This window comes from Gymnodraco acuticeps, unplaced genomic scaffold (genome assembly GCF_902827175.1).
Source record: "Gymnodraco acuticeps unplaced genomic scaffold, fGymAcu1.1, whole genome shotgun sequence".
Classification (NCBI taxonomy): Eukaryota; Metazoa; Chordata; class Actinopteri; order Perciformes; family Bathydraconidae; genus Gymnodraco; species Gymnodraco acuticeps.
Genome location: NW_022990238.1, coordinates 8,800,387 through 8,826,604, shown reverse-complemented (window position 1 = coordinate 8,826,604; position 26,218 = coordinate 8,800,387). Strand labels below are relative to the sequence as shown.

The 26,218-nt window shown below is 40.5% G+C and overlaps 1 protein-coding gene and 1 long non-coding RNA gene across 2 annotated transcripts in view; both read left to right on the top strand.

The window, feature by feature from the left end:
- Window positions 1-20,642, top strand: part of lasp1 (LIM and SH3 protein 1) — a 31,405-nt gene extending 10,763 nt beyond the window's left edge. Inside the window, exons 3-7 of the mRNA XM_034219560.1 lie at window positions 3,562-3,646; window positions 12,570-12,677; window positions 15,394-15,472; window positions 16,379-16,473; window positions 17,093-20,642. Coding sequence (XP_034075451.1) covers window positions 3,562-3,646; window positions 12,570-12,677; window positions 15,394-15,472; window positions 16,379-16,473; window positions 17,093-17,266 — 541 coding nt within the window. The 3' untranslated portion in view covers window positions 17,267-20,642. The remainder of the gene's footprint in view (window positions 1-3,561; window positions 3,647-12,569; window positions 12,678-15,393; window positions 15,473-16,378; window positions 16,474-17,092) is intronic.
- A 1,173-nt stretch (window positions 20,643-21,815) lies between these two features.
- LOC117548352 lies at window positions 21,816-23,293 on the top strand. The gene is made up of 2 exons (XR_004569325.1): window positions 21,816-22,148; window positions 22,423-23,293. It is a non-coding gene; the product is annotated as an uncharacterized LOC117548352 (long non-coding RNA).
- Window positions 23,294-26,218: the final 2,925 nt, after the last annotated feature.

Genomic DNA, 26,218 nt, shown 5'->3' with positions numbered 1-26,218 from the left:
TCCATTTAACACAGTCTTGAATCATTTGTTGATAAATAGTTAGTCAAGATGAAAGCCACTTTTGCAATGTGACCTGACAGTGCTTCCTGGGCTGCGCTGCTGTATGTATATGATTAGCCTGGGAAAGAGCTTTACATCATTGAAAGATATATGAGCCTCTTTGTATAATGGACAATGCCAGTCACTGTACAGCAGATAGTTCTGCCTGTTGCTTTCAACGCTGCCTCTACCAACTACAGCTCCTCTACTGTGATGTGTGTTTTTTACCAGACTTCTGTGCATATTAGGGCTGTGCGATTATGGCAAAAATCATAATCACGATTATTTTTGGTCAATAATTGATATCACGATTATTAAAAACGATTATCCATTGACTTTGAAAACATCCATTTATTGAAAAAGAAAATGTGAACAGTATGTTTTTAACAGTTGATTACCCTGAACTTTAAGTAATTCAACTGAAAAACCAATAATTTAAAAAAAAAAAAACATAATTTTTTTAAAAATAATAATCGTTTTATTTCGATTACGTTGTTTTCGTAATCGTTGCAAGCCAAAATCGTAATCGAGATTAAAATACGATGAATTGCACAGCCCTAGTGCAGATTTGACATGTAGATGAAATGTTCCCGCTGAATGATGCATTACAACCTTTCCAGGTCTCACGGGGTCAAGCCAGCCTCAACGTCTCCTGGTCCCTCTATGCACACAGGCCTCTCCTCCTGCACAGTAGGCGGTTTGTGTGTGTCTGTGTGGTGTGCGATTACACATGCGTGCCCCACTCACCCCTCCATTTTGATCACTACCTTTTAGCGTTCCCGGGGCTAACTGAGTTTGTGCATGTGTCACCCACTCACGTCTGCAACTTATTACCTTTTTATGCAACCCGACAGATGAGTGTTCTTGTGACTCACACATTGCCTCAACCAAAACGCAGGCATGGTCGTTGCAAACACTCAGACACACACTTCACCATCCCACTTAGTCATTAAGTTTAAATCTTCAACCCTGTTGTGTGTTCGTTTGTGTAGCAATTTGCTGACCCGTAAGTGCTATGACGGTTTCTAAGGACACATCGATGATGACAGGATTGCTGTTAACATATATGCGGGTTTCGAGGGTGTGTACCTTGAACGCACGCCCCTCTGCTTCAGGCAAATGGGGGCTTTAGACACAGTGATGCTCTGTGAAAGGAAGTGTGTTTCCACCACAAACCAGACACACCCAACCCAGATACATATTTACATCATTATTAGGTAACTGGCTTTGAAAAAGGGGATCATACCTAAAACATTGAGATAAAATAGACTAAAGGAGCAACACTTATGGAAATCATTTAGAGACTTTTGCTAAATCTGAACCACTTCGATTAATTTCGTGTTGCTCTCGAGTCTCGACACAAATATGTATATATTAGATGCATCTATAGTGTTCAGAAACTGCCAGTGAGCATTGATAATCCTTTAGAGTTAAAGAGTTGGTTCTTGAGAATCAAATCACCCTCATGAATGAATGGGAAATGGGAAATTGACCTGCATAACAAACATAAAGATAAATCAAATCAAGTTTTATTTATATAGCACATTTATAAACGATTTTTGGTCGAGCTAAAGTGCTGTACATAAAATAAAAATAGCCTACAGTAGAGACACTTTACAGCAAATACAACAGCACAGACTGTTCAGAATATCAGTATGAGAAAACCATAACCATTCATGAAGGGTAGATTTGTTTGCCATCTAGCCTTGTTTTTGCATGATGTAATATATCCTTAAGACAGATAAGACTTAGTGATGTTCATATAAAACAGAGTGCTGTGTCTGCTCTTTGAAGCACCTCAGCGATTAGATATGTCTCAACAATAAAAGAGTAGCTTGATTTGCATTATTTGATCAGCTTGCTCCTGCCCTGCCCCGACAGCTAGCAAACCACAACATCTGAATGTTGCGGATAGCTTCCCTTTCAGGAAAATAAGCGTTTGAGTGTTAGCAGTTGTGAAAGACGAGTGTGAGCGTGCACACACCTGCATGCGTCTGTATGGATGAAAGCAGGGATCAAGTGCTTGGGTTTGTTGTATATCACAGAGCACTTCAATCATCTTCTCCAGCTGCATTTATGTTCTTCTCCCTGCTCTTTGAAATGTTTTTTAGGTTGTGGCTCCTCTCTTTTTTTTAACAGTACTTTAAGTAGAATATGACGACCACCATCCCTTTGTTAAAGTTGTTATATCTCTTAATCACATCAGGATGAATGCTAATTCAGTGTTTTGACCATGTAAACATATTGCCTAAATGGGTTACATACTCTTACAGGGAGTGGTTGAGGATTTTTGAGGTCACACAGCACCCTGAGGCATGCTGGGAACTGCAGTCCATATGAGCTGTGAGGAATATTCCTCTCCTGGATTGAAGCCATGCATTTCTTTCTGCCTTAAGGATCCTTCTGAACTGGCAGGAAATGTTATTAGTGGCCTTGAAGGCTACTCGTGTCCAGAAGCCTCCAGTGTTTTAAATCACTGACTTATGCCTTACACGGACAAACAACTGACAGCATTTAAGGCAATCGATAAGTAAACATGCAATGAATGGCTTTTGGAAGCATGCTTCTTGTACAGTGGTGCATGGTTGCTTACTTGTGTGTGTGTGTATATAATACATTTGTTTTTCAGAATCTTTCCTCCCAAGTAACACAAGGTTTGGGTGGTTATGGTTCTGTGACTGTCAAGAACGTTCCCAGAATCCATTCAGAAAAAGGCTGCGCTTACACGCTCCGCTGGAAGGGGCTGCCCATGACCTCATTCCCACTCACCTAATGTGTGTGTGTGTGTGTGTGTGTGTGTGTGTGTGTGTGTGTGTGTGTGTGTGTGTGTGTGTGTGTGTGTGTGTGTGTGTGTGTGTGTGTGTGTGTGTGTGTGTGTGTGTGTGTGTGTGTGTGTGTGTGTGTGTGATGTGTGTGTGTGTGTGTGTGTGTGTGTGTGTGTGTGTGTGTGTGATGTGTGTGTGTGTGTGTGTGTGTGTGTGTGTGTGTGTGTGTGTGTGTGTGTGTGTGTGTGTGTGTGTGTGTGTGTGTGTGTGTGTGTGTGTGTGTGTGTGTGTGTGTGTGTGTGTGTGTGTGTGTGTGTGTGTGTGTGTGTGTGTGTGTGTGTGTGTGTGTGTGTGTGTGTGTGTGTGTGTGTGTGTGTGTGTGTGTGTGTGTGTGTGTGTGTGTGTGTGTGTGTGTGTGTCCACACCTGCTATGGCTCGCTCCCAAAACTCTGCAGCATCTCATCCCCCACCCTGCACTTCCTCTTTCTCAGGCTACCTTGGCTCCCACTAACAGAGCATTGTATGTTATACTGACATGCTTTTTGTCTACAGGGGCTCCTAACTCAACCTCAGGACCACCTTGAATAACAAATACCCTCACTGTGGGGCCACGGACTGCACACTGCTTGAGTTATGCTGTTTTTTTCTCTTAGAGGCTTGGGCGTCACAGTGGGAGTCTCGGTAAAAAACTGGCATCTGCTTGTATGTGTTAACTGTGTACTGACATTCTTTGCTTTTTTGTCTGCTTATTTTTCAGACACTACCCCAAGACAAACTTCACCTGTGTGGCTGACACTCCAGAGAACCTCCGCCTCAAACAGCAGAGCCAGATGCAGAGCCAGGTAGCTTTCTTTCTCTCTCTGCTAGTAGCCTCTCATGGCTTTGAAACAGATACAGACACACACACCCATTGTTTCTTCACATAGTTCCATAAAGGACGATATAGAAGGACATGCTTAACACCAATTGCATGACTTAGGTAGGTCATTCACTTCAGAAACACTTTTTGTTATATTCCATGGAATGCTCTTAACATCCCGATAGCAATGAATACATTAAATGCAGGTAGGCTGGATGGCCTACCTGCATTTCTCGTGCACAAACTTATCTCATGCCCTCATTGGTCATGTGCACGTCCGTGTGTGTTGGAAGGGGCTCTGTAAGGAAGTTTGAAGGAAGGGGCAGATTTTTTTTGGCTGCGTACTTTCAAATTCTAGCGCACTCGAGCTGGTTTCTCCATTCTTACCTACCCTACCTTTAAGTTAACCCAAAACATTTATCTGGGAGTAATTACTTTCTAAAAGCCAACTTCCAGATAAAACAATCACTATAATTCACGTTTTTTTAAATTCAAAGTAAATGCCTACACACAGTTGGAAGATAGATGCAAGTAGGAAATTGAGTCACAAGACACACAAAAGATTCATGAGAATTCTGAGAGGGAGGGACAATGATCATGTAATAATAGGATAATTAGGATGTTTTGGAGACAAAAATAGGTAAACATTTCTACCAAGAAAAAATAAAATGTGGCTTCATGTTTGTGACACAAAACCCCAGCGAGGAGCAATCCTAATACAATAAGGTTGGTTCAGTTACTGTAGCTTTGGATCCCTAGCCAGCTTCCTGTGTTATCTGTTCAGTCTTTAAATAAAAACACTAGAATTGGAAATATCAAATAGGATATTGCTTAAATGTGTTATGCAGTCACTTCCATTTCCTTTAATCGCCAGTTTAAAAAAAAAAAAGAACACTTCTTACGTAAGAGTTGCAGCATAAATGTTCCTAGTTTCAAGCTCATTTACATTTCTATTTTGAATAAACTGGCAGAAGTCTGGCCTTTCAGTTGATTTCAGTATTCTGCCTAAGCACGGAATTTAAGGTGGGGTTTGCCGTTTATATACGATGGATAATTAATGATAATTGAATAATCCTAGTTTAAACGGTACTCTTGCAGCCCTCGGGTTTCACACTGCTGCTCTCAGCGGCGTTAAACTGTCTGGCGGTTATTCAGATGTTTTTTTATGATGGTTGCAAACTACATTATGGCCTTCAATAAATGTTGTGCTGTTCATACCATAGCATGTTTGCTGTGGCCCTGTACAGATGCACTATTCAGGCATGAAAATCACTCACCTTTCGGCGAAATTCGCCGTTTTGAATCCAAAATAGGTCGTTTGTGTGATTCATGTAGATCTGCAATAAAAATATGTTTGGGGTATGGGGGGGGTCTGGGACCCGGAGTAATCTGCGGCCGCGAGCTGTTATGTGCCATCATGACACGCATGGTGTTCTTTTTTTATATATTATAATGCAGCGCGAGCTGTGTGCTCGAGTCTTCCTGCCTGTCGGCTCTGCTGCTCCGCGATGATGGTCTAGCTTCAGCAGCCACATTACCTACGGGTGCGTTCGTTAATATTAACTGTGCGGTCCGGAGTCACTGTGGCACAGACTGGACCGCTGCTGAACAGCTGTTAGAACGGGCCGTTCAGGTGTTCAGAGCAGAGCTCCTGTCGGAGCGCAGAGCGTGATGTGCACTGAAAAGTTTTTCTGTCGCAATATTACCGTTGAGCTAGCTAGCTAGCATACATTGTCACTATCTGCTAACGTTAGCTTTAGCCTTCGTTTTCTAATAGTTTTTTTTTCATAGGCTATAAACGGAGGTGGTATAAGTATAGATCTTGTACTTGAGTAAAAGTAGAAGCACTCAGATCTTGTACTAGAGTAAAAGTAGAAGTACTCAGATCTTGTACTTAATTAAAAGCCGAAATACTCAGATATTGTACTTGAGTAAAAGTAGAAGTACTTGATTGATTGATTGATTGAAAAGTTTATTAACAGCTTGTATATTGGGTACAGTACAGCTCAAAACATACAATTGTTAAGGGGATGCAGACCAGAGAAAGACTTTCGTCTTGTTTACATCAGGGTCCCCCATTTCCAATTCATCATGTATGTACTCAGATCTTGTACTTGATTAAAAGTAGAAGTACTCAGATCTTGTACTTGATTCAAAAGCAGAAATACTCAGATCTTGTACTTGAGTAAAAGTAGAAGTACTCAGGTCTTGTACTTGAGTAAAAGTAGAAGTACCAGAGTGTAGGAATACTCTGTTAGTAAAAGTACTGCATTCAAAATGTTCCTCAAGTAAAAGTAGAAAAGTATTCTCATCAAAATATAGTGAAAGTAGCGACAGTAAAAGTAGTCGTTGTGCAGATTGGTCCATTTCAGAATAATATATATGATGTGTTTTATAATGATTGATCATGAAAGTGTTCTCAAAGCTGGTAAAGGTGCAGCTAGTTTGAATGACTTTGTATACTGCAGGGTAGCTTGTGACTTTACTCCAGGTGGAACTAAAGTCTGATCATCATCCACATCTGTAAAGTAACTAAAGGTATTAATACATGTAGTGGAGTCAAAGTACACCATTTACCTCTGAACTGTAGAGGAGAAGAAGAACAAAGTAGCAAAACATTGAAACACTTAAATAAAGTACAAGTATCTCAAAATTGTACCCAAGTATAGTACTTGAGTTTATGAATTTAGTTACTTTACACCAGATGCCATAAAGATAGAAAGACTAAGCCTTGCACAGAGGCATGACAATAGATTTTCAAAATGCTCAACAGTGCTGCCAAAATTATAAACTGACTGCTACACAATTAAAATAAATGCTTTTATATATTTCTATTAGATGTGACACTTTAGCGTTTCTGTTATTATTAACACTGCTGCTTTAGTTGTTTTGACTGCTAAAATCCTGTTATTCCTCATTTTAAAGCCGATATTCCGTGGGGTCGGGGGGCTCGGGTCCTTGTCACCTTTTCCATACCTGATGAGTTTGCATCCCTGATAATACTTAGTAAGGAGGCCATTATGTTTTCGACTCATGGCTGAAGTTAAGTTTCTCCAGCTCTCCCCAGGTTGGCAAAAAAATTCATCTCAAAATGCATCAGATTGATGCTTTAAAATATGGAATATTCAAAATGTTCTTCCGGGGGAGCATGCCCCCGGACCCCCCTAGAGGGATAATATCCTTCTCACCCTTTTCACCCCTGACCCGTTTTCATGCCTGACTATTACATTGATCTGTTTCCTTTTTAATGTGCATTCTAATGCAGGACCACCCACGTGTACTAATCATGGATCCTCCCAAATTACCTCTAAAGCTATGTTTCTTCAAATAGCCCCCAGTCTTAGGGCCCTGGTCTGTTTTGTAACCACAGAAAACACTGCTATGGCTCTCCAGAAGCTTTAATAACAAAGACCCAAATATATATTATCCAATTTGTAAAAAAATCTCTTCAGACCAAAATATCCATCTGAACTGGGTCATGTGTTCTTGCCTTGATAAAAATCGCTCTGATGGAGTCAGAGAGAGTTGTACTCACAGACTTTCAACAACCTTTTGAGATAACGATAAACTGTATAAGATGTTATAAGAGCTGGCAAAGTTGTGGCAGCCAGGCTTCAACACTGAAGGCAGTTGGGAGGTTTCACTTCTCTGTTTCATGCCAGAATGTCCCTTGTGTGTTCCTTTAGTGTTCTAGGAACGTATCTACTAATGTGATCACTAAAGTAACCACAGAAGAAGAAGCTACATGCAACATTTTAATGAAAAAATCCACACATATCTTGGTTTTAGCACAATTCAGCAGAGAGGACCCCTCAAATTCAGTCATGTTTGACCTCATTAATCACTCAAAAGCTCGGCAAGCTCCTGGAGGGACTGATGTATAAATCTGGATGTTGGAAGCATCCTCTGGGGAAAGCTGAAGGAGAGGCTTGTTTTCTCAGCATGTCGTAGAAGAGTGTTACCCAGAGAACAGGCAGGGCTTATCAAAGAAAGCACATCCCCTCGTCTTATCTGGATGTGGGTTTCAAACATTACTGATGAACCTGTGTGTGTGTGTGTGTGTGTGTGTGTGTATATTGGGGCTGGGTCAGTGGTCATATGGGGAGGGGGATAACTGAGGGATTGAGGGCCAGATGGTGTTTTTCTACAAGCATCCTAACAGCCCCCAACAAACACTCGAGCATGCACCAAGAGACAGTTATTATACTAATGGTTTATCGTAGTCAGGCCCAACAATGAGATTATCAACACACAGAAGATGTTTGTGTGTGATGCTGAAGGATTTGTGTAATCATCAATAAAGACCTAAGCACTCTCTATAGCAGTCCTGTTAGCACAGTGGTATTTGTAGACAGGAAACTATGATGTCACTAAAAATAATCAGCATTAAAGGAGTAGATTAGTCTCAAAAGATACAAAATCTAGAAGTTCCCTTCGAAAAGATAACACAGTTAAAGTAAACGGAGTCCTCCCTTGATAAGAACGGCTCAAAGATGATTTTGGGGATACAGAAATTGAATAATAATGGGCTGCTTGTTTCAAATAGACCCATAACCTGTTGAGCCCCAAGCCTGTTTTCCAGGTCACAGGCTCGAAAATGACATTCCCAGAACAAATGACTATAACTTCACTTATAAAAGGGGTTCATTAATAATCTTTTTTCTCAAATCAATGATAAACCTGTGAGTTGGATGTAGAAAATTCAGAATCAATATAGTATAGTGTCCGTCCAAAATAAAAACATTACTTATAGTGAAAACCACCCTTGAATGATGGGATAGTAGACTAAAAGCTTTTAGGACTACAAACTATGACATATAATAAGTACCCTGTATCAGGGAAGTTCCTAAATCCATCTAAACGTTACCAAATAAGGAGTGAGAGTGATGCGTAGCCAGAATACCCAAAACAGGAAGCAGTCATACACTCTCGTAGCTATCATAGCAGCTAATATGAAAACTCATTTTTTGACATAAAAATTGAATGATGGATTATCAGTAATCATTTCAAAGTGACACAGACACATTGGATTAACCTATGGATTAACCTTCAGCCACGTTTTTCTCGTTTTTTAATGCTATTGATCACAACTTTTGATCCGAAACAGCAAACGGTAAGACATTTCTCCCGTTTTTGCTCCATAAAGCTACGTGTTGTGATGTCTGTGTTTGCTTCCCATTCGCGAGTTATGATCGCTCAGTGATGATACTAATACCTCTAGAATCTGTGGAATCTCAGCTTGTTAGCTAATATCTTGTTTGTGCAGATCCGATAAGTAATAAAGTATGTATACCTTGAGTTCTGTGCTAAGTGCGGTAGAATTTTTTCGCTCAAGGCTAATTTAGACGCTTCTTGTGAGACTTGTGTTTTTTTTCAGTAAAAATGGTTCGTATCGTCAGTTAGCCGAGTTTCTTCCCGTTAAGTGAGTATGACACGTTCATAGTTTATTAAATGTTAAGAAGCCCTGAGACACAGTTTCGTGAAAAAAATATATGGGGCTTAACAGGTTAAAGAAAATGTCCCTTAAACTGAAGAAGCGTTTTTCAAAATCAATTCAAATTTGTTACACTATTAACGTTTCTTTGAGTTAAGTTGTGTTTGGATGATTTAAGCCTCTTGAACCATGATGCTTGTGTGCTATAGTGTTATGGTTATTCTTCTTGAATGTGTTTGTGTCAGCGTAAGGAAGTTGAAGGTGTTTGTGGAGCAATGTGGCCATCTAACCCCTCACCAATACCGCCGCTGCGTTGCTAGGGGAACCCTATTGCTATGGTAGCAGGGTAGAGGTTTGTCACACCTCATTACAAGACTTTGCATGGGGAAACGGAAAGAAACAACACGGAGCGAAAGACAGAGAGAAATAAAGAACGAATTTGGGAGGAGGAGAGGGAGAGCAATGAGGCGCACATGAGCAAATAAAAAAAAGAAGAGACAGGAAGGCACCAAGAGAAAGAGAAAGGGAGGAGTGCAGGGTGAAAGAGGAAGAGATAAAAGTAAATCCCTAGAGGAAGGAAAGCTAGAGGAATGCAAATAGAAGCAGAGAGACTGATTATAATGAGGAAGAGCTCCAGCTCTATCGACTACTCTGTCGCTGTTGAGGCAGTCAAATATGAATGAATGAAAACGGAGCACCGAGAGAAGGCAATGTGGGTGGGGAAAGAAGCAGAGGCATGATTGGAGAAGAAGAAGCTGTTGCATAGACCTCAAAAAGACAAAGGAGATAGACTGAGAAATAAAAATAGGGGGAGGAGGATCATACGCTGACTGATGAGAGCGGAGCGAGAATGAAGGACAAAGATGTGTCATGGCCACATTAATCTTCGTCATGACTTATCTTTTATGCACAGGCTTGAGGGCCGTGTATAATTTCCCGTGGAATAAGGATTAGCCATAGTTTTCACCCAATTTCTCAGTGGTCGTCACGCCAGAGGTGACGGCACATATGAACGTATCACACACATTATCAGTGAATCACAGCCCTGTCATGTCAGGAGAGGAGAGGAGGATTGGTCAGCAGTCTGTTCAGCAGTGTCAGGCATTATGTGGACGGCAGGGAGGGGAAAGCAAACAGGGAGGGAGGGAGCTTTGCTTCCTGGTCTGTGCAGGCAGACTACATTCTGGGAGCGGAGCAGGACATTGGTGCAGTCACCATGCAGGCGGGAGTAAGGGTTAAGTCGGCGAGGGGAGGTAGAATCAGAAGATTTGTCATGTTGAAATGTCATAGCACGTGCCAGGGAGATGAAATGTGTGTAGCTGTTTTCTTTCAAAATAAAACCTGCACCTGACTTCCTGTTTCTGGTTTGTAAACTAGTTTGTGAATATGGAGATCAGCCAAAGGGCAGCAGTGGGGGGTGGGGGGCTTGGGGGCTTTGTGCATTGTGATACTCATCTTTCGCTGCATGGGCTGGACATTTCCTCCTCTGCCCTTAGGTCAGGATAGGGTGGGGAGGTTGGGAACAAACAAACAGACGTACACAGCGTTTGTTACACACTACCTCTCATTATGACCATATATGGTTGCTGGTACCACGTCCTGTATGTAAGGTCCTCACAGCAAACAGGAAGTGAACGTTGCCACAAAAGACTACACAATAGATGTTGGGCCAACCCTACTATCCTATAACACACACTCACGCACACACACACATTGCTAATTCCTACTTCAGTCATAGTTTTTATAAGAATTGTTCATCTTCTGCGTCTTTGAAGAACATTGGGATTGTAAGGTCAACATGTTAATAGTAGCACAAGCATTTTTTTCATTAAATATGGGCTGGAATTGTATGGCAAACCCCAGTCAAGGAAATACTTGCATAATGAGAAACGTGCTTCTTTTCACTAGAGTTGATGTTTCAGCATTTTGGTGTAATTGTTTCAACTTGTAAAAAAGATAGCCGTAAACTTTTTTCTTCCAGCTTATTTATTCCCTTTTTAAAAAACTTTATTCGGCTAAATATAATCCTTTATAGCAGGGGTGGGGAACCTTTTTCCTCTCAAGGGCCATTTCAATGTTTTCAACATCCTCCGAGGGCCGTACAAATGGTTGACCTCTGCTTAAAAATACTCAAATCACAGCCCACTCATTTCACCTTTCTTTCATGCTGTGCAAAGAACAAGCAACCTCTTAATCCAGATATCTCACCATGACTCACGCATGCACGTGCACGGTGTGGCATGACCACCAAACAGAAAGATATGGACACAAGATGTGTGCAAATGTATTTAGACTCCTATCCATGTGAACATGATTGAAGTGGGGGGGTACCTAACCTCCTCTAGGGGGGTCCGGGGGGCATGCTCCCCCGGGAAGATTTTTTTTAAAATGTTGAAGTTAAAAGCATCAATCTGGTGCACTTTGAGAGCAACATTAGGAGATCTATGGAAACATCTCTCAACATCATATGAAACAGAACTGTAAGCAGATTTTCTTTTTCTTTATGGATATTTTACAAATCACTCTCCTTTCAAACTGTATTCTTGTTTATTAATAACAACTTTTTTTTACTGTCATATAGTATTTTATACCCGTTTACTTTATTCTCTTATTTTTTTATAACTATAATGATCATATAAAGATGTGCCTTTACCTCACTGGTTGGAGAAAAAGCTTCTTATATTCGTTAGCATAGCTAGCTAACCAGATGCTAATAACAACAAAGTTATTGACTGTATGATCAGTATGACAGATCGCCACTGGGTTTACAACTAAAGACACAGCCACGCAAAAACTGCAGCATGTGTACGGCTCCTTATGGGTACTGACATTCAGCTCCGGAGCGGAGCTGCGTTCTGGTGCTCCCCGTCAGAACTACACCCGAGACATATACCACGTGATGACACGTTAGGCTTGTGTTGTGTTCAAGGACCCTGACCTTGGCCAGGAAAAACAGGCACTCACTTGTTTAATTATTTTGCGGTCTAGATTTCTTTAATTTTTTTCTTTTTTGCGTGTGTTTATAAATTACCTCGAGGGCCACACCAAATGGTCTCGCGGACAGCCCGGGGGCCGGAGGTTCCCCACCCCTGCTTTATAGTGTCCAATTAAAACTCAGGTTGATTGATAAGCTGGACTATTCTTCTTTTATTATTTATATATATTTGTGTATATACTTTTATTAACTACATTATATATTATGAAGAGCATTATGTAATAATACATGCATTTCAAACAAGCAGAGAAATATCAGTAAAACATGATTTCTAATCTGTATATGTTGAAAGAATCTAGGTCAGAGCATCTATAAATAATCATTGCGTGTGTTTGTTGGATTTTCCTTGTTGACTCATAAACGCATTATAACGGGCTGTACATATTTATTTCAGCTAACATATTGCACACATTGCTTGCCTTCCATGTTTTTTAAACACTTGTTTTGTTTCTAACATGAATGCTGTTTGTTCTGCAGGTTCGCTACAGGGAGGATTTTGAGAAGAACAAAGGGAAAGGTTTCAGCGTGGTCACAGACACTCCAGAGTTGCAGAGAATTAAGAAAACGCAGAACCAAATCAGCAATGTAAGTGTCAGCAACATATTCATCAAGTAAATGAACCCTCATTCGTAACAGAAGAGCTTCTTATCTTTAGGTATTTTGACAAAGACTAAACATTGGTGTGTGTTTATTAGTTTCTCTATATTACGGTCATCTCTTTGGCAAAATGGTCCTTAACATTTGTTCTGAAGAAAACAACTGGTCTGTATGAGTTCAATACAAATGTATTTAGCGTGCTGAGATTGGCTGAACCTGTTTTACCTCATCTCTGAGAGCTTTAGCAGAAAAAGAGAATCATTTTCATAATATTGTTCATGTTGCTTTTTAATGTATCTTTCATCCTCCCACTTGGTCACAGTGACATCAGTAAATGTCAGGCTTCCTCTGCTCACGCCGCTCCTCATGTATAGTAATGGAATTCTCCTCAAATCACTCTCCACATAGATGATTCTCCTCCACTCTCCCTTCCACTCCCCCTCAGCTCCAGTTATTGATTTGCCATTTCTCTGTAAATACTGAACAGTGATGTAGAAAGGCATGCAGTGTTTTCCTTCAGGCTGCTTAAGACAGCTGCAAAGGCCTTTTCCCCTGCATTAAACAGACTCTGACACAAAGCGTACGTCATTACACATAGCCAGCTTATTATTAATGGCATAATTAGTGTGGAGGGTGATGGGTAATCACTGCTTTCATGTGATGAAAGATTTTACCATGTCTAAGAAACAAGGAAATGAAGACAGAGAAGGCATGGAATGTAATATTTATGGCGGTGTGCACAAATGCCACATCAAGATAAGATGAAGGGCATTATTGTGGGATGGATCGGGCGCATCGTGATGCATTTGCAGTCGGACTTGATAAACGAAAACCTCTGCTTGCGGTTAGTGCATCACGACAAACACTGGGCTAGCCCTCCAGATGAATGCTACATCTTTCTCACTTTTCTTTCTCTTTCCTGCACACTTAAAGAAATCGCTCTTCAGAATGTCAGCAATGTTAAGCTTTTCACTTTACTTGTCCTAACTTGCCTCTCTTGTTAAGTCTTTTTCATGCCTCTTTACTCTTGGTCGACACCTGGGCTCCTTATGATAACTCAACTATGAACAGTTATGTCGTCAACAACCTTTTTCCCCGTGGTTAAGATGAGAGAATAACAAGACGGCCCTGACCTCACTAAACACCAACTGTGACAACATCACATGCCATATTATAGAAAAATGTAGTTTAAATGTAAAAACTTTACAATAATCTTTCTTTGCTGCAGAGCTCAGTCCATCTCTCTCTATCTTTCATTCTGACAATTGTGCTTCTACAATGTAAAAAAAGCTTTCTGTATGTTTGCAAATTGGCCGGTGCAGATGGACTTTAAAACAGGCACTCTCTACGAATAGCAAAACTGCATTCATAATCATTCAACCTGTGTTTCACCAGATAATGATAAGATCAAACTTATGCAGATCTGATGACTCAAAAAGGACATTGGACACCGGACTTGGTGACTAATTCTGTAATACTGAAAATAGCTAAAATAGAGTCAAATGTGATGACTGATTGAGTTGTTGTTATCTAAAACTAAAAAGCATATTTGACGGTCACCAGAATGTCAGCTATGTTAATCCTTTCAATTTTACTTGTCCCAACTTGTATGTCATTATTTTTTTGCCTGGTTTTCACTTCTGGTCAACTACTTTGTATTGGTTCATACAGCTAAGATTGAGAAGAACAATAGTATGGGGGGTTTAGTTCAATCAATAGCCTGGGCACTTCCTGTAAACACACCAAACACACATATACACACCAAACACACACACACCATCTGTTCAATCTGCTCCTTCAAAACAAACCAAAATAATCTCCCTCACACACTCTCACTTAGCATATTGCACTTGAGGACAGTCACTGTGTTCTCTCAGTCCCTCGCTTCACTGTCCTTGCACAAACACTCCGTCATCCATTCTGAGAACACACTCCTCACACTCCTCGCTAACGCCGGCGGCACAGTGGGCTCTTTGAGCGCGGCTGTATGTGTGGACAGCATCAGGGTTGTACATCTTGACCGAGGCACTGCGAGTCAGTCTGTTATCAGCCTGGTAATAAGGGGGACGGGTTATTTAGTGCAGTCATAGAGCAGTCACTTTGTTTCAGTTTCACCAGTGTTTCATGTTGTAACTCTGGGAGCTCAGTTGGAGAGGTTGTAGGTTGATGAAGAACTTTGTAGCTGGAACTTTAGTGCAGGTGCTTTTCTGTTAATAACTTCAGGATGAAAAAAAAAAGAAGCTCTAAGGACAGATCCACTTGAGAGGGTAGTAATGGATGATTATAGTTGCTTCTTGCTATGCTTAGTCATATGACCCGCCTCCTTCTTCTCCTCTCACCGTTTCCTCTTGCAGTCTCATTCTCGCCTCAAGTCGTTTCCCTTTTTTCACTTCACCTGTTCTTCCTGATGTGTCAGCGAGGGTTGCTATGAAACTCTGAGCTCGAAATACTTCCGGCCGCTGACATGTCATTTCCTCTCGGTGTCAAGCTGCTCTCCGACTCTGAGGCTATGCTTGCACGTAGGGCATGGTGCCCCACCTATCACCACAAACACATGGGTGCTGGAGGGCAAGTGGGAGACCTCTGGTGGATGAACAATGAACTGCAGACTGTAAAAGCTTCCTGGAGAGATATTCTCCTCACCTGTAGCTTTGAAGATTTGTGTATTCTCCATCTTTATATGTGACCCGTTTGTCTCCTGCAGATTAAGTACCATGAGGATTTTGAGAAGAGGAAGATGGGAGGAGACGTTCCATTTCAGAAGCCGAGCAACCCAAGCCCAGGTATCCCTTCCAACACGCACCCACAAGAAATATTTTACTAATATTTAAAAATAACAAAAAAACATTTATCAGCATGCGTGTTTAACTTTCACTAACCAAACAAAACAGAATGTTAAAGATGACCAGGACTTTCTGTATAAACATTACATTATACACAATTCATACAGGATACTAGATGGATTCTGATGTTAGGCCTATCAGGAGGTCTCTGTTTCAAACCTCGAGGAATGGGCCGAATGAGTGCTTTCATGTTCTGAGAAAAGTACAGAGAGTAGGCCTATCTACATGTTTCTTTAAGCCTCTTGCCTTGTCTGTGCTTGGCTCCAGCCCGGCCACAGGCTGAGTGAGCTCCCAGGCTGGGTGTTGCCTCGTCACACCGCTTAAGGAACTTGGTTGTAACTTGTTCTCTTCCTTCCTCTGCGTTCACTATCTGCATTGCTGCAGAAATTGCTTTATTAAAAACTCATGAAAGTAATTCTAATGAAGCATAATCTGACGATAAATGTTTAATCTAAGGCTATCCCTCAAGCCAAAAAGATGGTTTGCTGAAAACTGGTATATTTTAAGTCATAATTATGAATATTTTGTTAGAGAGTTACTTGAGGTATAAGGAAGGCAGTGGAAAGGTTACAGCCAAGTATTTGAATGTACCTGCTGTTTGTATTTAGCATGATACACTTCATTTTGAGAGATATTGTTTAGTAGTATGTGTTTCAAGAATACCCAGAGTCACTGAATGGCTGTCGAAGAGTCAATGCAGTGCTCAGACAGGACTAAATACATGCTTATGCTTCATATGAATAGAAATCCTTATTCTACTACCAGAAGTAAACGGTGTAGTTCCCAGTACATCAGATGTCTGTGCAGCTATTGACCTGCCCTCCACTTTCCTTCGTGCTTCACCAGGAGCTTTCCAGCCGCCTGCAGCCTCTCAGAACTTCCACTATGAGCCGACTCCTGAACCCGTGCAACTGGCGGCCGCCGCCCCGCCCAGCTCTGGGGTAGGTCCTCCATCGTTCTCCCGTCTTTTGCTTCCGGTGAACTCGAATTACAAACTGACACCTTGATGAATTAAAAACCTGAAAAGAATGTTGTAAATAAATGTTAAACAGAAAGAAATCCTGCCAACACTTCATCATTTGCATTGATGAGTAGATCTGAACCGATGAACTAATTACTCGGTTGGCAACTTTGTATTGCTTTTTCTATGCTTATTGAACTCATGAGCACATATTTGGTTAACACAAGACTGTTGCATGATTCTTTCTGGAAGAATGCAGGTTTACAGATCTTCCGATTAAAACAAAAAATTAGTTTGTCAAGAAAAAGTTGGATGTGTTTTAGTCAGATAAAATTGTCTTTATTCAGGGGTAGATTAACTTTTTGGATAATCATCTAATCCTTAAGCTTGTCTTGTCGAATATTGTTTTAGTCTTCTATCCGTTCTTATTTGTACTATTAAGGAATTCCTAATGGATTTTTTTTGGGCAATTAACACTTAAAAAGTATGTAAGCCACATTTTGAAGGTACAAAAAACACTCTTACATTGAAGATTCTAGCCGTAGCAGACCATACCTGTGTCGTGGGGAACTAACTGAAGTACCTGTTGTTTTCCACAGAAGCGATACAGGGCAGTGTACGATTACGCTGCAGCTGATGAAGACGAGGTTTCCTTCGTGGACGGAGATGTGATCATAGACGTGCAGCAGATCGACGAGGGCTGGATGTACGGCCGCGTGGAGCGCACCGGCCAGCAGGGCATGCTGCCCGCCAACTACGTGGAGGCCGTCTGAGTGAAAGGGAGAGAAAAAGGAGGAGGTAGAGAAAGGGAGGGAAAGAAGGAAAGGAAAATGCCCAGTGCCCAGTGCCATCTCATCTTAACGCTGCTTCCTCTTGATTTTACTCCTGTTCCCTGATCTGTCCTGTGAGACCCTGAAACCCCCAACCCCCCCTTCTGCGTCCCTGCTCTACTCTCACTGTTTCACCACAGACACCTTCTACCTTTGGTCTGTCTGTCCTTCTCTGTCTGTCTGTCTGCCTGCCTCTTTGTCTGTCTGTCTGTGCTGAAGTCTGTCTCTGTTTGGATGTTCCTCATCCTCTCTTGTCTTTTCCCAAACCTGGCTCCGCTCTCAAGTGCTGTCTCAAGTGGAAAAATGAAAGTCTTAAGGATAAAACACACAGTTCATTGCAGGGGTCATGCCATGCCACACAGCTCCATCCTAGCTATAGCACTTAATCCTAGCACAACATCATGCAAAACTTAAGAGGAAGAAAAAGTAAAATATCCCCTTTTCCCTCAAGAGTCAGTCGCCACAGCTGAAGACGTTTATTCTGTAAAGAAATTAGGTTTAATAAATGTGGATGGGTGTGGCATATTATCACAGGTTTGTTTTTTTTTTCTCATTCAGCATCTTTAGATCTTGGCCAGACTGGAAACACAGTGCAGAATCTCTGTGTATCAGAAAGAAGCTTGAATATGTTTGACTTGTGTACATTCCTTTAACCTCTAGCCCTGTTGCTGTTGCACCAATCAGCCAGTTATCAGTCTTAACAGAGAGGTTTTTAATATATTTATCGATTGACACATCTCGCCATTATGTGCTCGGGTAGGCACCCTCGTGTTCAGCACTGCATTGTGGGCATCGTTGTAAAACTGGAATTGTAGCCTAACTGAAGAGCACCTCCTGTAGTTGCCTTTCTCGGGCTCGTCGGATACAGGAGGGATCAGGGACAAGTTAGGGGACATTATCAGTCCATCTCTAGCAGCCACACTGAATACTTCACCTCAGTCGGCGTGGATGCACCCTTATTCCTGTTTTTTGCAGCCTGAATGCCTTCAGTCCTGAGTGAATCACAAAGTTAAGGTGATCAAGGTTATACTGTTAGGAAAAAGGAGATGGGAACATGTCCTTCCCCCTTTTTTGCTACAAAATCACCAAGAAAACACATTCATAAAAGAGAAGGCCAAGCACAAATCTATATTGTGATTTTTTTTTTTTTTTCAATCATTCCACTGTTTTTGTGAGTGAACATTCCAACCTTTTGTTTTCCATTTAATGTGAGAGAAATTGTCGAATCCTTGGCTGTGGTAAATGTTGTTTTCATGCTGTTCTTTCTTTTTGCCTTTCCCATTATTGTTATTGTAAAATAATTATTTTCAAAAAAAAGTCAGTGTATCAAATTAATTAACCTGCAACTCGATTTATGAACCAAGCCAGACTTGTGTGGTCGCGGTATTAGATCAGTTTTGGGATTTTTCAACCTGCAGTTTCAGGTCAGACCGGTGCTAGCAGCTGGAATAAAAAATCATCCAAATGCTTGCATGTTCATGCCTGTCTCTGATAAGTGGATTCTCGTTTATGCTCTTTACAATTCTGGAGTTTCAAAAAGAGAATCATGTTATCAAATGGCGTTTCAAATCAGCCCTGGTCTTTAAAACTTCCTAAAGCCAGGCCTGTCAGGGTTTGAGCAATGATGTCAGACACAACGTTTTGTTCTGTCCACCTGCCAGGTGAATCCCAAAATCTGATCACTGAATCTGCCGAGATTTACGAGCGTTTGGTCAGTGTTGGTCAAAAAGATTGAAAGGATGTTGGTTCATAAACACAAAATCAAGCATTTAAGTTGCTGGCTATTACACAGAAATGCTGTATCATTCCTTCAGTCTAAATACTTTGTTTCTGTGAGGACCTTTGTATATGATTTAAAAAAAGATATTGACCATTACTCAGTGGTGTAAATAATCTCACAGGCCCCTCCCTGACCATACACATCTCTCCCTGTTTTCTTGCTGTTTTCTTCTCCTGTGATGCACTGTGACTGTCACAGACATGAGCGATCAGGGCGGTTTCTAAGGTGGGTTGGGGGTGGCGGAAAAAAAGTTCAGCTTTATTAAAAGAAAAAAGGCTCTCACTATGTAGCTAAATTACATTGTACAATTGTATATGTATCATAAAGGTAAGTTAGGGAAATGTTTTTACAGGTCATGGTGCTCTGGGAAGTAGCTTGCCTGCAGATTAGAGTGGTTCATATTTTTTTGTGAATGTGGCTGAGGGGACGTAATGTGAAAAAATACAGTTTGGTGCAAGTTGGTGTTGAACATTAATAACATTCTAACTTTCTAATGTGATTAATTGTGACAGTGCTGAACAATAACTCAGAAAATAGCACCTGACATACACACCAAACACAATGAACGTATGTATGCCTGTATTTTGCATTGACCTACACTTGACAACAGGACAAGTTTATTTGCAAAACCGATGCTTGATGGGAAAGCTGTTTTAGAGCTCATGGTTGTGTTTTTCTCTTGAGTAAACTGAACAGTTGGTGGTTGGGCATCAAGTGAAACTATTGCTGTTCCTGGCTGATGATGATGTTTGCTCAGATATATTTAAAAACAAAGCTACTTGGCGGATTACATCCAATCAAAACGTTATGTTGTCTCAAGGGGCTTGGATTTGGACACTTTGTTTTCTGGATTAAGTGGAAAAAGTGGCCAGAGACGGGCCGGTGTTGAGTAAGTGTCGTTAAGGATGGATTTGTTAAGTCAAATATGAGCATTTGGGGATGTAAGAATGCGGTGCTGGGGGGGGTGACAGAGCGCTGATCCAATGCTCTGTATCTCCCAGGCTGTGAGGCAGGGCAAGTTGTTTGTCTGACCTGGATTTTAGTCAGGGGTAACCACTTGCGCCAAATACTGCTCTTCTGCTCTGGCATCACTCATCTACTGAACTGTAACCTCATATCATAACCCTGTTTCCATTCAGTTTCTGTCTAGTACCCTTTCCATCTGTCTGCTGAGACCCCTCTTTACTTCAGCCTTCATCGTAGGCTCCTGCGCTTCTGATAAACCATTCCCCGCTTCTATGATACTGGTTATATACTGTAGACTTTGCGGAGTGAAATCATGTAATCCACAATCGGGTTTAGCATTCAGACCATTTTGTGCATTCCATCTTAAATTGTTTTGTTTTTTGTATAATTTTGTTATTTTTTAAATAAAAAAATAAAGATACCATATGCACATTGACATACACGTGTATTTAAAACTCATTCTGGATACATAATCAGAATTAAGGACCTGCTATCATCTTGTTGCCCTGTTACAGCACTTCAAATTGTACTTATGATTCTGCAGATTCAATAAAATGTCATTTTTTTCTCAAACCGTTTATACTACGTCTATTGTTGTACAGAAGAATAGTCGGACAAATGCAAAAGTCTTCAGAAAACCTGTTCTATGCCTATTAACCTTTTAGTGATAATTCTGATTTAAAGACACATTTATTAAGAAATATGCCCCATATGAACACAATATATAGAAAATAAAAAAGGCCCTCTACAAGACAAGAGCTAAAGATAAGGTCATAAGGCAGCAGGACCCACCTTACTTGATATTGTGATTATTAAAAATGTTCTCAAATGTACAATTAATCAAATAATAAATACACACAGTGAACGTGGAGCATTTTGGGCCCCTGGGAGTCTATGGCTCTTTGGCCAGCTGCCCACTTAGTAAGCCTTGCTTTGGACCAAAGCTGTGTGTAAGCCTCCAGTCCCAAGATGAGGAGTACAAATAATATTAAGGATACATTTTGTTTAAAGATAAATCCGGGCAAAATAGTTGATTTTTATGTAAGACTTGCCCTGGCTCAGCTAAGAGTGATGCGTTGCACTGAGTTTCCAGTATTGGGTACAGCCATCTGAAGCTCATTCAGCCTAAAAGTCTTCATTGAATCAGTCATTTATCAAGGTTTAAATGTTTTAAGTAAGGTATTGATCAGGTATTGATGCAAAACAGTTCATGGAGTTAGAATAGTTGTATTGCTTTTCTTTGTTTTAGGCCTATAGCTTAGAGAAGGGTCTACAAATAAACTGGCAACAGGAGTTTTTATTTGTATCGTCAGTTGTTGTATTGTGCCAAAAAACGCCCCCTAAAGACTTTCAAATAGTCTTCGATCAGCATTAATTTAAGAGTCAAAAGAATGACCCCGAAGATTCAATAACAAAAGAAGGGCATAAACACATAAATAAAATAACGGGACATTGAACAAATATACGGCGACAAAGTCAATTAGAAAGATATCATGTATAACAAGAAATCCCCCTCCATTCATGGGAAACATCAAACCGGAGTTCAGCCTGTCAGGTCATACTTGTTTTTTCTGGTTTGTGAATTGCCCTAAAAAAGGACTATTTCAGGTGACAATATCAAACATTTCTGTTCAATTGTTTATTGTGAATTGAATTGGGATATATTAACATCTCGTGGAAAAAAATCTACCTAAAAGCCCAAACGCGGGGTGAATAAAACCCTTTCTCCCTACCTTCGCTTCCTGCTCTGAGGGGGGGAGGGGTCGACTGAAGCTCGAGATCCCCGAACTGTTCCGGAAACAGCCGATCTCCTGCAGCGGTGGTAGTGCTTCTGTTTTGCTGCGTGTCATTGCGTCTTCTCCACCGTCTATCTCTGACAATATTTCAATCATGGTAGACATTTTGTTGTTGATGTTTTTCGCCATCATGGGCCTCGTCTTCCTTTCCTACATTATCTACCTGCTGTGATGATGAAGAAGATGAAGCGTCCTGCTCGGACACACAGGCGGTCGGTGCACAGGCTAACACAGGATGTGTGTTTTTCCTCTCCTGCATCCATGGTCTTCATCTTTGACACTGGTAAGGCAGCGTTTCATAGAATATAACAAATGTGACATCATGCATATAATATCAAGCGAAAATCGAACACGGTGTGGTGCTTTCAGAAAAGATACAGGGAGGATATTCCTTGGGAATGGATGGTTATCCATGCATACATAGCTATAGCAGCCTACTGTATCTTTAATATATTGCAAATGATCAGACAAGTTAAATAAAAAAGGCTAACAATGTTATTCATCAACAATAATAAACTAAATACAAAATGTCTGATATCAGCTGTCATCTGTTTCAGGGAGAAAAGCCAGGGTCCAGCCATGATGGCCTCCCTATTGGAGCTCTCATGTAGGAGGGAAGAGCAGAAATAATGGACTGAAGTGGAAGCTCTTTTTTTCCTTCTCTGTCTCCTATTTGCACTCTACCATCACCACCTCCTTTAACCTCCTTTTTATGTTAGGATCCTCCAAATAAATGTCACTACAAGAGCTCCCATTTACCTTGATGCAATCAGTCCAACCAGTGTAATTTTTATACTTACTGTTGTTCATGTTTCTCTTTAAAGGTGGAGAAATATTACCTCTGCACGTCCAATGAATCCGTAGACATGGATGCAGGACAGTTTGTTGGATTGAGTGTAATACAGGTGTAGAATTTGCCTTTTTAACAACACTGTGAGCTAACTGTTGGCTCTAATTATAATATGTTTCATTCAGTATTATCATATTATCTTTATTTTTGTTTTGCCTACTCTTGTTTACTCATGTTTTGTTTCATCAAACAGTTGGAGAGCTTATGCCTTGTTGTATTGTCAGAGCTGCCTAGGTTGGCTCAGCCTTGACATCAGTGTGTTACTTTAAATGTGTTTACAATATGTTCTACTCCTCACTACAATCAATATGTCCCGTCAGGTTAAAAGGGAATGTGCCAGTTATACTACTCAAACTGTTTTGTAACTGTTTTTGTATATACATTTGGCTGCAAATTACATCCGTGAGGAGCAATGGAGTCATTTCAGAAATACATCTACTGTGTATGCTTATCAGTTTTATCACCGAACCTCTTCTACATTATGTTTCACGTATAAATTATGTTAAGTTACTGAAGCACTAATGATTTACTTGATGAAAGTATTTCACAATATGTCAAATAAAGATGATTTCAGTAAACCCTGTTGCTTCCTGCTTAATTCATTAGATATTTTTTATTTTTGCTAACAAAATGAATCAATCATTTCTGTCAAAGGACACATTTGGCTGCACAAAGAACTGCTCACCTTTCATGCTTTAATGAGCCATAAAGTCAGTGTGATCCACTAATAAATGCAAATATATATCTTTTTGTTTGACTTTTCTGGCATTTTGCCATGTTGGAAGTGACATTACAGATTTCATCACCAAATACATGGGGAAAGAGGCCAGTATGGCTTTCATCAAATTACATCATAGAGTCTGCGCAAATATTGCTTTTGAAATTACTCGTGTGTTTATGGATAGTGAGACTATTGTCATTTTCTATTGCACTTTACAGCCACAAATCAATTGATTTCTAAAGGCTAAAATCTGCTCCAGCAGCTTTATGTTAAAGTATGTTATGGTAGTTATCATGTCCTGTGTAGTGCTGTATATCTGGTGATATCCAAATTAAAAACCTATGAATTAAGGGCTATTTTTTTGCACAAAGCAGATGGTTGCCTCTATAATAAAATAAGAAACATAACTACCTGGGACATAATCTCTTCAAACGAGGGCTGATGCATGTTTGTAAAGGAGTACACACAATGCATGATATTAAATATGTAAGTCATCTGTTTAATACTTCCTGTCAAATTAACGCACTGATGTGGTTGTGTGAGCAGCCACATGCTGTCCTGCAGATGGTGCTGTTTATCCATTGTAGGCAGTGGAGAATCAGCTGATGGCATTGTGTCCATACCATAGGCTGAAGGTCCATACAGTAAATAAACGTGTCTCTTTCCAGATGTAAGAACAAGTGAAGTAAGACAGGATAAGAGCAGTGCGATTTCAATTCCGCAATCACAGTTAGTTAAAAAAAAAACGAGTTTATTATGTTTATTAACAGTAGCCTATAGGAGCACTTGGAATGAATGTTTTTTTATAGTATTTTAAATAGATATATTTGTATACTACAATACATCTTACATTCCCCTTTTTTTCTTTTATACCCATAAAGACTATTCAACCTAAAGTCAGTTTTATTCTGGCTCGATAAGGAGATCATTGTATCACCATTTCTTAGACAGGTTGCCCCTCTTGCTCTCTGAAGACTCGCCAAATTGTCAGGTCAGCTTAATTATTTACATTTTTTGCGAATTTTATACCAACATACTGTACTTCTAACCTTTAAAAAAATGCCTTAACAATACGTATTCTGAAAACCAAAATGTCCGTAATTATATTGTTACATATGTTACTTTCTTGCCAAGTTAGAGGAGAAGATTGGTAGGCTACCACTTTGCTGTCGCAGTAGCAGCTGGTTAGTTTAGTTAAAGACTGCAAACAGCCCTGTCTCACGGATATAATCCTGCAAAGAACACCCCACATAATTATAAACTTTGCTTCAGTTTACACAGTTGACGTTTTAAACAAACAAGATATAACATGGAATCATTAAATAGTACTTGTTTGAGGTGCTGAGGATTTGGTCACCTCAGGGCAGAGCCAAGCTGTTCCCCCTTAGTTTCCAGTCTTTATGCTAAACTAAGCTAACCAGCTGCTAGCTTTAGCCTCATATCTACCTAAAGTGGTATTGACCTTCTTATGTCTAACCAAACTCCTAAATCATGTTACCAAAAATGTTTAACTATTCTCATTATGTGCCACCTTCTTCTAAAAACCACTTAGCTTAAGTTTCTCTCTCATGTGTGCAGTCAGACCCACTGTGGGAAATAATCGGAATTCCTCTGCTGCTGATAGTATAATCTACTACTCTCAGTTTTACAATGCACCCGCTGTTCTATCAGAGCACACACACACGCACACACACACACACACACACACACACACACACACACACACACACACACACACTTTAGGTCGATCATATCAAATAACGCTGCAGAATTCTACATTTGAGGGTGTTCAAGAAAACTGAAGCTGCATTTGAGCTGGACTAAAAAAAGTAGGCCAGGGTTTTGTTTGGTTGTCCACATGTTACATGACCTTGCTGCATTGCATTCCTGACCCCCCCTTCACCCACTGGCCTGCCACACTGTTCCTAGCCACTATATTAGATCAGTGCTATGTTATGCGTCCATTGAATGGAAAAAAAAGCCAGAACAGGTGCTCTTTTGTTTTTAAGCTGCAGGCAGGGACTTGGCTTTCCCCCATGAGCAGTATTTTTAGGTAGATGCGGTAATACGGCATATTTTGAATTGTTTATGATTACTGTAAAAGGAAAACTCCACCCTAAGGACACTCTGGCCCTGCTGCAACCGTTGCCTTGCATTTCTGATCTGCTTCCAATTTCTATCCCAAACAAAGAAATCAGTGGATCTTCCTGGAAATAAATAGATGTAGGTATTCAGTTACTGAAACATACCTAAATCTATAACAACAATAATAATTGTACAAAAATAATTAGATAATCTTTGGATAACAACTTCGGGACTGCACTGAACCTTACACACAATTGATATTTAACAACCTAAGACAACTATTGTGTTTTTTTTCCCTTTTAATTGATGCTGCACAATGCAACTGTTCTTGACGCATGCTGACATTCTGCCATACCATCTCACCTTTGTGGCACCTGTAACCTCTTGCAATCTTTGCTGGAATGCCAGTGAGATGGAGTTGATGGGGGATAGAGCAGCAAGGAATTAAGTGTGATAATACAATAGATGTAGGGTGAGGGTGTGGTGGGGGGCATAGAGGATAGAAACAGAGCAAAAAAAGAAGAGGGAGGCAATGAAAGAAAAGATAAATAGAGGGAGGGATGTAGGATTGGGGGGGGGGATTATGTGCTTAGCAATGGCCTTCAGCAGTGGAGTTCCTGTTGTTGTGGTCAGGGAGTTTCCCTCCATGTGGCCCTGGAGGAAAACGACAGAGGATGTATTTTTCCTGGCTGACCAA